Consider the following 15,221-nt stretch of genomic DNA (forward strand, 5'->3'; position numbering starts at 1 on the left):
TGATACCCCATACAAATCACGTCGATCCACGATTTATGGTCCATTCACCCTCTCTCGCAATCGCGTTATCAGCGCCGATAGTTGCACACCCAAAACGAGGCTTCTCCATGAAAACACATCGCTACGACGGTATAGAAGGGCCCATTCTCTACCCTCATACTAACGATGTATCAAAAATATGATTTCGATCTTCAATAATAATTCCACTCTCAATTTAGACACATATTGCAAATATAATTCGCACGTATCGCTTATGCGTAATATGATTTATATGAGTTATTTTTGCACTACAGAATTATTTTTGCACCTTGCTTTGCTTTGAATATAATTTATTGTTATCCCTAGAAACGCCAAAGTTTCATAATTTAAAAAAATATTATATTGAATAATGTCAAAACAATTATAATCGCATTTTTTTGTATTATATACTCATACTTTCAGCATTTTTTATATTTACTTATAATAATTACTATTACAGTATTAAAATTATCTAATTGATATAATTACGTATCAAGTCATTATATCTATATCTATAATATCACAATTTTCTCTTGATATAGAAACTTGCTGGCAATTTTTATTGAAACTTGGTGTTTTAATCCTGGAATATTTTAAGTTGCTTGAACAGAACAATATAGCCATGATAATTTGTTATAATTTTTATAGTTTATCCAAGAAGTATATTTCTGACGAAATTTTGAAGAACATTCTTTATTATTAGAATTTAAATTAAAAATTCTAAACAATATGCATATATTTATAAATATTCTCTAGAACTTCTTTTTTTCAGAAATGTAAAAATAATTATTTTACTACTGTTAATTTCGTAATTTTACGTTCTACATTTCTCTCTAATCATATATATCAATAATATATATATATATAATTTATCAAAAATCGCATTGGTATATCGTAATTTTTTGACACGTTCTTTATTTCTTAATTTAATTTAGTATTAAATATATTTCTATACAATATTAAATACATAAAACATAAAGATCATAATTTAATTAAAATTACATCTATTCAAAATTGAATCGATTGAGAAGTACGAATTTGTTATCCGCTTCCAATGTAGAAATACTTAAAATATTGTATAATAGCAATTATTTTTATATATGTAGTTAAAGACTTATCGTCTCTAAAATATTTTTCGTGTCAGTTACTCGAGAAAAAAGCAGTTACTGAAAAATTAATCTTTAATATTTTATGCTGGAAGCACCCACACAATATTTGAATATATATAATAAGCTTAATTTGCTTTTATTCCTTTTTCCATTGCATCTCTTATTTGCATTCCAGTTTTTCCACGTATCCTTCCGTGTACGGCATACTGCGAAGTAATATCCACAAAATTGAGACAATATTTTCATTGATCTTAAACCTTGATCTTAAACGCTTTATTTAATCTTTCAGTATAACTTAGCTTTTTAATTTTTCTTAATATTCTTGTAATGCGTTACATTTGTTTTGCAGATTGTAATCCAATCAAACTACTAACAATGTAACAGAATGAAACACACAGTCCAGTAATATATAATAATACCAATTCATTACGTTCACTAAGTAACATTATGTTACTACGATATCTACAAAATACGCAGTTACGCAGCTATATTGTCGTTAAACTGTAATTTTAGAAATCTCTCTATACAGTAATACACTGTATTATTTAATTCAAGCAATACGTTAACATAAATCCTTGTCTTTTCTTAGCCACAATAACAATTCGCATTACACATCGTATTCCCCGTCCCCGTTTTTGTTTCTCATCATTCTCAGCTTTCTTCTTGTTCTTTATTAATGTCAGGAGTGCCGGCGGTGTACTACCACGGAACAGGAAGTGAGAATGCAGGCCGCGCGTATACAGAGGCGCCGATACAACACGTCCAACGCAATGCACTCCGGAAGAAATGTATGAAGTCGACATTCACTTTGCTCGAAATACGCACCTCGAAACACCTCCTTCTCTTTCTTCGTCTATCTATCTTTCACATATGCACTCACACATACGCTCGGGTGTCTTTTCGCCATCATCGGTCTCTTTCTCTCCATTCTTTCTCTCTCTCTCTCTCTCTCTCTCTCTCTCTCTCTCTCTCTCTCTCTCTCTCTCTCTCTCTCTCTCTCTCTCTCTCTCTCTCTCTCTCTCTCTCTCTACATCTTTTTCACTTTCTATCTCTTATCTGATACAGAAATCCCCTATGCGCGATCTTTCGAAGTACAACCATTTCTCGAAAATTCTTCCTGAATCGTCCCGCCTCGTTTATCGCGTTTCGTACGTTTCTGCCTTCGTCTATTCCGTACGGAAAATGCATATTAATACCAAAGTGCATTTCGATGCATCGAGTGCTACTCCAGGGAGTCTCTCGCACTGTAGTTTCGACGGCGATCGATACCCCTAGGTTCCATTATTGCCACAGCCAGCCGATGCATCCGAATCGAAACCGTAGTCGTGGTAGTAAACGCCAACGCAGTTTCGAGCATCCTTGCCCGATGGAGAAAGCTGATATCCGACGATACGAGCGAAAGCTTTTTAAGTGCCTAGAGAAAACACCTGTCACATTTTTCGGCGATGTATAGCGCTTCCGTCATTTCCGTGTTTCCTTACACGCGCGAACTCGTCTGTCAAATGTAATTTTCCGCGATAGAAGAACCAACCCGTCTATATACAAACGTTTAAGATACACCTTTTCACACTTGAGTGTGAAGACGAGAGGCAGAAGGCACACATACTCGAGGATTGTCGACATCCTTGGACGAAACTCGAAAACAAGAGAGACGATTGACAAAGCAACACATTCGGAAAAATCATTTTTTTGCGTCTGTTCTCTTTTCAATCGTCCATCTGGCGCGTCATCATTTCTCTGTTCGTTCTATTCTTTTCTTTTTTTTTTCCTTTGACATATATACTAGCTTTCAGACTATTACCAAGTGATAGTCGAGGAAAATATGAATAGTAAAAGCGTATACGCCTGTTACAAGTGTGGTGCAGTTGTGACCGAAGTTTTATGTTTCAGTGGATCTAACCAATGGACAACTCACCCCAAACAACAACACGCCCTTACTTACACAAGCACTTTCTGGTACGTTTTAAAAAGTTTTTCTCCTCCTCGGCTGCAAATGTAATGTGCTTTTTCGACTCGCTTCGTCGCTCTGCGATCGATTCGCCCGGAAATGCAAACAATTTCGGCTATGATGGCTTTTTCGTTAACTGGTCACGCGAGATTGCAAGCAATAAAGATTGTGCGCAATATATTTGAAAGAATATTCACGAGCGCTTGAACGAAATATTGCGAAATAAAACGTTAAACGCAATATTACGTTCGAATCAATCACTGCTTTTGCCATCTCATTTTAATACCGTCTTGTGTATTTTGTAGAGATATTTCAAACTAAATTCTACTTCCAAGTATAGAAATGAATAATTTTGCGAAACGTTATCTTTAAATTGGAAACAAAGGTTTCCAATTTTACGATTTCACATGTTGCTTAATAGTTGATTCTCGAGAATCAATCTCCATTTAGTGAAATAATAACAGTTGGAGAGAGATTTCGATCGGTTAATGACTGTAATTTCAGAAGATGATTACGATTCGTGTACGCGAACAACGGAAAAGCATGCTACTTTGATAAGCATGATTACTGTGCATGACTACGTAGACATATTTCATTAATCAGTATCATATTGTGCATAAATTTCGACTAAACAAACGAAATCTGTGTGAGGTACAGTATCACTCGTGATGTTATTCTCGGGATATTAATAAAGTAAGTGGGATCGTATCGCTTATTCTGCCAGATAATGAACGTAGAGACGAATAATTTCTTAATTCAACGGAAACTTCCTCTTTCTCAATCCCTTCCTTCATTTCGCCGTAAAGTCTCGTTTTCTTTTCCGAAAGAAAATATTATTCAATCTTAACGGATACCATCTCATTACTTTTCATCTCTCTATTATCACGCGATCATTTCCTGTCGAATCGCGAACAGACGCGGGCGAATGGAAGGAAGAGAAGCGAGAGGCAGGCATCCTCGAGAAGAAGTGCCACACACGCGAGGGCGCCGGGATGCCGGCAGCGAAATACGCCTCTGTTCTTCTATCCCTTTTTTTGCCATACTCCCCATCTAGAATCTGCCCCCGATATACCCGCCGTCGCGCCGCCGCGCCGTCGTGCCGTCCGCAATCTCCTCTCAAATAAATCAAACTTTTGAATCGCGCTCGTCCCTCCTTCTACCCTCACGATCCCTGCATGCCGCTCTCTCGCCGTGGTACCGACACAAAACTTTGTAACCTGCCGCCATTGTCAAGAGTTTAAAAGCTGAATGGGTTTTTAGATTGTACGCCGGGACGCTTTCGGTTTCCCATGGCCCCGTCACCATTGGCCTCTCCTTTCCTCGCCTCCGCCAAGAGTTTCAAATTCTTCGCGTACCGCCCGCTTACGATCTCTTCCTCCCTCCCCCCCCTCCTCTACCCTTTTTCTTCGCCATTTCTTCTTTTTCTTCTTCCTTCTCCTTGTTCCCGTTGTCTTTTTCTCCCCTTTCGTTTCGCGGCCGCCGTTAATCCGAAAGTACGTACCGTATGACATTTACGCGAGCTCTTGCGCGAACAACGTGAGCGCGATATACGGAATCGCTCGAGTCAGATGCATTAATCTCCGCCGCTTCTTATTGGCTATCTGTCAGAGTTTTTACGAGTGCACAAGTTTCAGAATGCGGACGACACGCCGAGACACTGTTTTCCCGTGTGTGATACAGCTTCGAAAGTAGTGTAGAGTAGTTTCGCTATGATTTCGCTCCCTGTTACTTTTAGATGTACGAGAATGAAAGGCAGTTGTTGGCAGAGTTCAGAAAAAGAATTTTGAACGTTTTATAAACACAGTAATTGCATTAATACTTAATTCTTTGCTGTTGTACAGTATATGTATATTGTGTGTGTGTGTGTGTGTGCGTGCGTGCGTGCGTGCGTGCGTATGCATATAATATATATCTCAAATGCTATGCATTAACTGCAGAAAAAGCACGAAAGGGAAACCCATATTTCTCGTGACGTCTATTACTATAAGTAAAATATTCCAATTGCAAAAGTAAACGATAAGCGTAGTAAAAAATAAAAAATACTAAAAACCTTTATATATTACTAGAGAAAACTTAATATGATATTTAGTTATTCAAAGAAAATTAGCTTGTGTGTAAGATAGTGTGTTAATAATATTTTCGATAGTTAGTTTTATTTTTTTGCCGACAATTGAATTTGGTACAGAAAGTAAAAAGATTATTTTATCAAATTAAACTAATTATTTAATTAAGATTTTACTAAAAATTTTTCTTTACTAAAGATTTCCAGTTACTATAGATACTATAGATAAAAAATAATATTTTAGAATTCCCTTGTCTCTGCTATAATCAACACTTGTTATTTAGATTTATAATCCTCAGGTTTTTAATAAATTTATTTAATATTAATAACACAAGAATAATGCGTGTTTTTCTAATATTGATATAAATTAAATTTTTAACTTGTCTCCCATTGCATCAAATTTTGTAATTTGCATCACGATAGTTTTTCCCCATTTTTTATTCGTCTCCTCATTGTATTCTCACGGGGTCTTTACTTTGAGAGCTGAGAGCGCGAAATGGGGTAAGTTTAGTTTTCATTGCTTAGTCTTTCTAATCGAATCAACCTAGTCAATTTTTGCTGTGTTTTGACTTCTTAAGAGCACGAAGGAAAATTAGCCCTCGTGCAAATCACAAATGTTAGAACAGTAATCGTAGTCGAAAGCCTGTTGTATATCTCGTGACTTTTCAAGTCGATCGCCATCACTGCCTCGTGCGATTGCGTTGCTTGTCCCAGTGACGTGTTGTACAATGTCATACATATATATGTGCAAGGCGCTTTTTTTATTATCTCTATGATCGTATGTAAAGGCTGCCTTGCAATGCGCTTTATGAGTGTCGTCTTTTATTTCTTCATTTTTCTTTTCCAACAAAATTACAAGAAGATATTTGTTAAATGGACTCTATCCTTTTCCTTGTATTCAATGTGTGTAATCGTGATATGTACCTACTCATTGATATAACGGCATTTACACGATCATTTAAATGCGCAATCATTTAACATGCACAGTCCTCGAAGTAAAATGTAGACCAGAGATCGTCGTCGTTCATTTGTGCACGAATATGCGTGAGCTCGTTACAACAAACATTACATTATATAGTATATATGAGTTGAAGAACCTTATCTCTAATGAGATTTAACTCGCTAGAGCGTATCGTTATACAACTAAAATGAGTTTGATATTAGTAAGCGGAAAGAGGCGAAAAAGCTAAAAACTAGGGGCAACGCCAACGGAGCAACGTGCCTCAAGGTACTTGCATGGAAGATTCCTAAAAAGGATAAGGCATGCAACGCTCGTATCGTTATCGTGGGCAGAATGAAACAATCAGAATATTCACGTCCTATAATTGTCACTCAGATGTTTAACTATTGTAAAATAGTGTACGCTACAATTACAAGATGGGAAATTAAACACGACTTAATGGTCGTTTAACGTTAAGATAAAAAGAAAAGATGACATCTTTTTAAATCCTCAATTACTCTGGCACAGTCAAAGCTAAACCTTTATGGATTAACTTTATAAAAAGAATTATTTCTCTTTATGATAGAAATGAATGAAGAACTGACATTAACGTCAAACGCTACATTATTATTATTACAGTTTAATCAAATTGCGGCGGTTATATTATCTACAAACTGAGCCGCGGTAATTGAGAATATTGAATATTTTTGGCATTTCTCAATAAAGTCTAAATTCAGAAGCGAATTTACGCGTGTCTTCGCGTTTTTCGCGTCCCCCGGAAGGACGAGGACGAGCTTCGCCGAGGCCTGTCCTCGTCTCGTTAACTACGTCCGTTCGATCGGGATAAGAGGGTGAACATTGACGCGGGTTCGTTGCAGTGATGAACAACTACCAGGCGGCCGCAGCGCAGGCCGGATTCCCGCCGGCGTCGCCGCACGCGGCTGGCGGCCACGGTGGGCCGCAGGGCCGGTCTTTCCCGGCGGCTAATTCACCGGGCCCGATTGACATGTACAGCTCGAGCGCCGCCGCCGCAGCAGCAGCCGCAGCCGCGGATTCCGCAGTCGCAAGCTACGTCCAGGCCGCAGCTAGCCCGCAGCCCCCCACGACCGCGTTCCCCGCGATCGCCGTATCCCGTGCCCCGCTCAACTACAGTCCCGTAAGTCCACTTAATCATCCCCCATTGTTTACCGTATCGGGCCCCTCCCGAAAGAAAGATGGAACATAAGGATAAAGAGCGACAGTCTGGCACTTCTGCATATTTCATCATTGGCAGTCATATAGAATTTATCCAACCAATTTATTTGTTCCATCGCTGATAAGCTGCACAATCTTTTATATTACATCAAGAATAAATGAAGTGTTCTCAACAAATGTCGTTAATTTTGTCAACTAAATAAAATTTTATAATTGACGACAGATGCGAGGTTACAAACCTGGAAGTTATCAAAGAAAACAACGGTCGGATTAAGCTAGAAATAATTACGTAAAGAAAAAATAATAAAAAGTTTCTACATCGCATTTTAATTATGACGAATACAAAAGAGATTGCTAAAATATTCTCGCTAAATGTAAAAGTATCAATGTTTCTCTAATAAATGTTTATGACTGGTAAAACAAATTATCCAAACTCGATGATAAAATGCACATTTTTAAGTTTAAAAATATATATTATACGTAAAAATTTTAAATAAATTTTACGCTGATGTAATAAAGTATTGCAAAATTAAAGAATTATTTGACCAAGCTCTTTATCGTTTTGTTCCGCAATTTCATCAGCTTCATGCATTTATAACAAGCAAATATGGATACAATACTCTCTTGCGAACATACGTTATATTATATTTAATGCAGCCGGTTATCAATCTCACAAAAAAAAAGAATTGCTTCTATGTACATATTTATACATTCTATATTTTAATTCTATATTTTATGAATACGTCTCTGGTCCGTCAGGTATAGTATAACAATTATTACATTGGCTTGTATCGAAGATAAACTTAATATTATTCATAGGATTTCTCTGATCTATTTATTCTCTGCAATATCGATATATTTAATATGTTCAAAACTTTTTCTACGTAATATCACTTCGCGTATCCTTCGCATTTTTGTCACTTATTTTTATCTTTATATTGTGGAATTTCGAGAAATGTAACAAAAATAAAAGAGATTCTACAACTTCAAAGGCCAAGTACCGCAATTGCACGCTGCAATTTTAAATATGCAGGCAAACATTAAGGTTTTATCTCTATGCTCATCCTTGTATAATTATTATTATTTTTATAGGAAAGTTGATGAGATCGATATATTGTATTGTTCCAGGGTCCTCTAATACCAGCGGCGTTTACTAATGGCTACCATTGAGCCTTGTTAAGACCTAATAACAGGTATGTATGTATTACCGATGTACGTTTTGCGTTGATAATGTTTTATCAAATTATATTTACGTTTTTTTATGTTGAGATAAATTTATTAAAAACATTTACATCAATATTATTATGTTTAACATATACTATTACATATTAAATAATTTGATATTTTCTTTTTTATCATATTTGTTTTAATATAGCATTATCTTGATGAGAAACAACTCAACATAATGATAGAATATTAATAACAGCAAATAAAAAACAAATTTTATTCTTATTAGCAATTTGTTTAAAAATAAGATAAAAGCAGATAATCCTTAACTTTTGTTAAGGACTTAAAAAGTTCTAATGTACCTAAAAGATATCCATAAGATTCGAATATATCTTCAAAACGAGATTTGAGATCCGTTTTTATTTTATGTCGACTATACAAGTTAATTCTAATTGATGAAAACTGATTATTTTTTCAGAAGACAAATATTTACTTTGTTGAACTCTTAACTCTTTTTCACTAGGATGGACGAGACGGCAGAACGCAGCACGGTCGCCTGATATACTAAGCAACATGAACGATTGAGGCAACTAAATACAGTGGACGAAAAATCTCTGGACGAAAAAATAATATACGCCTACTGTATAAATATAAAGATATAAATAACGATCGAAAGTTGCAATACATGAAAAAAAAACGGATAATGACGAACGGAAGACAAGTATCAAATAAGATTCAATCGATGCAACTTTAAAATCCGGATTGTAAATAACCGGACGTAATTACGCGAATATGTAATAATAATGCGTTAAGAAAGAATTTAGAGTATTAGTCGAATCCAGTTGGATGCAACTATAGATAGACAGAAGAAAATTAATCCTGTTGATGAGTAAGAGAATGAAACTGACGCAACGGGGAAGACGTCCAGAGAGGATTAGAGAAAAAAGATGAGAAAAGCAGCAGGAAGACCGACCGTCAGACGGAAATAGGAAGAGGTAACAACGCGCGCTGCAATAGGCTAGTTATGGCCGAAACTGCGTATTGACGCCAGCCCGTTCTCCGACATTAATAAAAGAAATAATAATATAATAATAATAAATTAAATTAATATTATTAATTGCTAAATATTTAAGCGGTTAAGTCTAGAATATATATAAATAGTATATATATATAAAGATATAAATATATATATATACGCATATATATATATATATAAATATATAAATAATTGATAATTATTATAGGCGATAACGTATGACCTCTAGTATTTAAGACAGTTACAGAGACAAAAGAGATACCAAAACTCTCTCTCACGAATATTATATAATTATTAATTATATATGATTATTGGCGATTGCAATTATTAACGAGCGCCGTGCATCACGCGCGTGCCCGCGTACATTATACAATGATAGGCACATTCGCGCGTTCACACCTGGGAAAGACTTTATTTCTGGGCTTTCAAGTTTTAATCGTATGCGCGGGAAAGGTTTGAAGAGTTTAATGGCGGCCGAGAGGAGAACGATGGCGCGGAGAAGAGAGAAAAAGAGAAGAGGGATAAAGGCTGATGAAAAAGTAGAGTGGATAAATCAAGCGATCCTTTTTGCTGCCCTTTCTCTACGTCTGCACATGCAGATTCAAGCTCCTTCTTCTCTCCCAATGTGCCTTTTCGCTAGCTAAATGGCGGAACGGTGCTTCTCTCCTGTCCTGTCACAGTCCTGCTTTCCCGGGTGCGCAACGAAATAATGCAGAAAGATGTAGCGGCGGGCGAGCAAGGGAGTTACATACTTGATGTCACGCTGTTAGCATTATTTGTAGGAGGATGGGAGACACGCAAGAGAGCTACCGTCGAATTTCGGGCCGACGAGGCAAGTTCAAAACGATGAAATGCGTAACATCGGAAGACTTCCAGAAAGAAGGAACAGTAGTGAATTCTATCGTTAGAATCACAGAATAGCGCAAGTTTTTTAGCTGCACTTCGCCGATGAATCCGCCATTTATATCCCAATAGATAAAATAGTGACTATTGCACGCATTTATAAAATTATTACGAATGATTACTATGGATTTATGGAGTATAAACTTAAAAAAATTTGTGTTTTATGACGGGATACAATGTTTTATAATAATTGAAATAATTTTGGAAAAGTTTTATTATTTTTTAAATTACATTATGTTAATTATATTTAAATAACATTACGACAAAGTCACTCAATAGCGATGTTTTTTGCTTTTGAAACAAACTCATGATGCAAATGGCGTTGATTTATGCTACTCTGTAATTCTGATTGACACCTAATACTCGCTTTAAAGTTCCACTTGGAACTTCCGGAGGCGCCGGACAATGACTGTTATGACTTTAATCGGCCGCTGTATAGCTTTAAAACCGATTACACGCAGTAACCCTCGTTATATATATATATATATATATATATACACGTATATTACGCGTATCATACGCAAATTATCGTATAATTAATTTAAAGTAATGCTGTATATGCATGACCCTATAGACGAGCCAATGCGATCAAAGAAAAAGAAGATACGAGAGTTTTTTTCGGCGGCAAGCAACCGCAACACTTTACACAATACACACGCACATGCGTATATATACACGAAAGCTACAACACATCCTCCACATCCCCGGCGTCTAATCGTCTAAGGCTGAGTTACACCGATAGTCTGGCTTAACTAGCTCTGGTTGGTATGTGAGCCTAGCGCGACTCATGGTTCTTCACTAGATTATAGTTCCACACACAACACATACACAAGCAAAGAAAAATTTAGTTAACCAGCGTCGGTGATAACCAACGTATAGGTGCAAACTTAAGATTCATATAGCGGGAGATCAAACGATCGAGAAAAAGATCGAGCTGAGAGAAGAAGGTAGTATATAAAATATATACATAGAAATGTCGCGTAATCTTCGTCCGCGATATACGGAGCATCGGTATACGGTGCGCTTCAAACGCTAGCTTAACGGGAGGACGGGGAGATGTCGAAGGAGAAGGGAAAAAAAGGAGTAACAAAAATCTAAAGTTATACGAGAGAAAATTCGAGCGCGAGAGGGATAGAGAGAAAGACGATAAGAGCGTGCGTGAGAGTGCGAAAGAGTTACCCTTTAGGATTAAAATGCGCGATCGCTGGTAGCGGTTGCGATTAGATCTAGGGACTAAAATGGGCTAGCAAGGAAAGACATAAACGTGAGAGTGATTATTATATTATAATCTATATATCGCAAATATATGGCTGGACATCGGATGTTGCGTCCCATCGCGCTTCCAGTAATGTTTCGGATATTAGGAGAGGCCCAAGGTCCACTCGATGTAAAAGAGAGGTAGGCCCCTTTTGAAATCCAAGTCTCTCAATTGGACCACGTTATACAATGTGGAAAACAAACTTCAGTTTAAATGTCTCATATTAAAGTCGCTTTCCCGTATTCTCAGCCTCACTTGTACGTGATCGCTCCTCCTTCTTTCGGATAATATCACTTTATATTGTATAACACGATCCAATTGACGAATGAACGAAGATTGGATAGATTCCAATGGACTATTGGTGATTGGAGTTTAGGTTAACTTTCGTCGTGACCTTATGATATTGCGCGGAAAGACGAGAGGAATTTCAATTAGTGTGAGAATAGAAATTATTACTCAAGGCATGAGCTTCCTGGGCGATTAAGAATATTCTTTAAATAACTGGACGGGGATAGTCCATTTCAGAGAATGGATATCATCACCGAGTTAATCAATAGGATGAGTTGCATCAACGGTATCGCGCTCAATTAATTCTGAGTTATTCATTTAATATCACTTTTTAGATTAAAAACTTTATAAAAATTTTGATCTATATTATAGGCCATCTTTACAAAAATTGTCCAATTTTGTACTTCATCAATTACTTATTTTCAGTATTAAAAGTACTATTAAAAGGGAAGGAAAATAAATTTCATATTAATCTTAATTGATATTAAGCAACATTGATACAATTACATAAGTTTTCATTATGCGTGAACTTTTCTGTAATGCAAAATATAGCGGACAAATGTCGTTGGATTCTAAGGGTGAACTAGATAGAAAATAAATCCTTCCATCATTTGCAAACATATTGACACTTTTTAAAATAAAAGTTACACGCATAAAAAAAGGCCTCGAGCAGCCGTTATTGTAATACAATGGCAGTTTAAAATACACAATGCACGAAAATGCAAAAAATCCTACTACATCGTAGAGAATTTATGAGAGGTTCCTCCCTTCTTTCTGGCGACAAGGGCCGCATCGCTCTTAATAAATTATGCGCGTAATTTATACGACTGGGATTCGCGTTTTGTTGATATCGCAAAATAAATGGTTCCTTATTGCATATTATCATTACTATAATTAAATTCACAAGAAAGAGCGTCGATCGATGAATTATAATTATATAAACGACAAATATACACGCGATTATTATATGCGTGCTGTTATTATTATTGCATTAAACAACAGGGTAAACAAAAAAAAGAGAGAAAAAGAGAAATAATTTTAAATTGGATATGTGCGTGGAACGGCAGCCATTTTGTTTCTTTCGGTGAACGTGCACGCAACGCGCAGAAAAAAGAGGAATATAATAATGCGTGCAAAATGAGTCAATTCTTAAAGAACGTTAGCAATACTTTTTCATGACCACAAAGAGACATACAGCGACAAGATGGCAGAGATTAAAGTATATGGACAAGAAGTATATGGACAGTATTCTTAAGTTCCTAAATTATGCGCGCGACGTAAAACTCGGTTTGTTTGAAGACACAAAAAAAAACAGTGCACTGAGACTGGGAAAAGAGAGACGAAGTGGGCAAACTGCGATCGCGTGTGTCACCAACGTTTTGTACATCGCCTATCCTCTTGTGAGCAAAACAAAATGATATCCCGTTATAGCCCAGAGAAATGAAATGTGAAAGAGAGCGTGATATTTTCAAACAAATGTTCAAAATAGACATTGTTTAAGAAAATATAAAAAAGCGATGGACCTTATCAGGACAATCGCCTTTTTTAATCAAAAGTGTAAGTAAATTTTTTTTTGTTGGAATAATTATTATTTAATGAAAGCTATTTTTAATAAGTACAAAAATTAGCATACATTTTAGATTTTGAAAATCATTAAACAAAAATTACAGTAAATTCACAATATCTTTCATTTGTTTACAAAAATATTTGTTTACAAAGATTTAAATTTTAATTATCAGAATGAAAAGATATTGCATGTTATCATGTAAAAGGAAAAATCAACTAAATGTACTATATATATTGTAAAATTGTGATAATTTGTCACAATAATATTATTTTTCCATCAACTGATTTAAAACAGTAAAAACTAAAAAAAGTGAAAGCTAATGAATTTAATATTTTAAATTGAATGCAATACATTTGTAACATGATAAATGAAATGTGTTCACAAGTGGAATTTAAAGTTTTTTAACGGCTATTACGATCATATATTAAGTTAACATACAAATAAATTGTATTATACCAAAATTATGTTAAATTTGTTAACAGTCAAATATATTTTCTCTATTAATATATATTTTGGTTTTATATTCCATTATGATTAGTATTTAGTGATCACTATTTTCCCGAGCCATATCTATTTAATTGCCGTTAAAAATTATTTACTAATTATTAAATTAATTTATGTATATATGATTAATTATATATATGTACGTTAATTTTGGACTTATATTTACTGTTCTAGAAAAATTTGCGAATTCTCGCAATTATAAAGTATTCCTGTTATAGAATTAATAATAAGAAAATGCATACATTCGCGTATCATTTTATTTTGCGATCTCTTTTTACTGCTATCGAATGTTAAATAGTATGCTCTTTGACATACATTTTATTTTTATTTTATTTTTAATTTGATTGAAGAGAGATGGATTGCAGAGATACGATATGACCGCAGCGACATACCTTATACGAACAATAACAAATAAGGAAACAGGATTACACGGGTAAGCTTCATAAGGAAGGTGTAAAGATTAAATACAACTACATGTGCACATACACACATACATATAAACAAGGACATAACACCAGCTCAACAAAACGTAGAGCGTAAACGTGAAATTCATCGTACGTAGACTTAAGAAAAGACGCGCGAGATCGCAGTGAAGAAGAAACAAATAAAATATATTTAAAAGATAGAGAAGAAGATGGAGAGAGACAAAAGCAAAATAGAGGAAAATGGTCACAGTCAAGCGTATAAGTCGTAACTTTTTGCAGTTGAGAAGAGAAAGAAGGCCGAGAGAATTCCGGGCCGCTTGCAGAATGTTTAATCGATAGTCAACAATTTAATGTTCAGAACGGGTTTCGGCCTAAAAAGTTGCATCTTCGATTTAACGTCAGAATTATAAAGTTTTATACTTGACCCCTTTACGAAAATCTCACGAAAAGTTATAAATTCTATTATATTCCTTTTTATAGCGTTTCTTTCCACGTAAACATTACATTCTGTTAATACAATGTAAATCGGGATGAATCGAGATTTTCAAGAGGAATGAATTATTGATTCGGTGATCTAGTTCAAGAAGTCAACAATATTATATTTTTTTAAATTTAGAATAGATTAGCTGCCACATTTACAGAAAAAATTAATTATAATTCTTTTATGATTTGTTATAATTTTATAAAACTATTTTATATTAAATATTTTAATTTAATTTTAAATCTAATTGATTCTTTACACTAGATCATCATGTATTATTTCGTAAAACTTTAAGAAGTAAAGTCATTATTTTATTATATA

At 35.1% G+C, this 15,221-nt stretch overlaps 1 protein-coding gene across 4 annotated transcripts in view; it reads left to right on the forward strand.

Moving 5' to 3' along the window:
* LOC105838293 (RNA-binding protein Musashi homolog Rbp6) overlaps positions 1-14,635 on the forward strand; it is a 613,545-nt gene extending 598,910 nt beyond the window's left edge. For 2 of the 4 annotated variants that reach the window (XM_036284984.1, XM_036284987.1), the window contains 5 exons: positions 1,811-1,915; positions 3,018-3,083; positions 6,956-7,233; positions 8,400-8,464; positions 8,962-14,635. In XM_036284984.1, the coding sequence (XP_036140877.1) occupies positions 1,811-1,915; positions 3,018-3,083; positions 6,956-7,233; positions 8,400-8,441 (491 nt within the window). In that variant the 3' untranslated portion in view covers positions 8,442-8,464; positions 8,962-14,635. The remainder of the gene's footprint in view (positions 1-1,810; positions 1,916-3,017; positions 3,084-6,955; positions 7,234-8,399; positions 8,465-8,961) is intronic. The other 2 variants (XM_036284985.1, XM_036284986.1) reach the window with 1 other exon arrangement.
* The last annotated feature ends 586 nt before the right edge of the window (positions 14,636-15,221 follow it).

The sequence above is a fragment of the Monomorium pharaonis genome, chromosome 3 (assembly GCF_013373865.1).
Source record: "Monomorium pharaonis isolate MP-MQ-018 chromosome 3, ASM1337386v2, whole genome shotgun sequence".
NCBI classification, from domain to species: domain Eukaryota; kingdom Metazoa; phylum Arthropoda; class Insecta; order Hymenoptera; family Formicidae; genus Monomorium; species Monomorium pharaonis.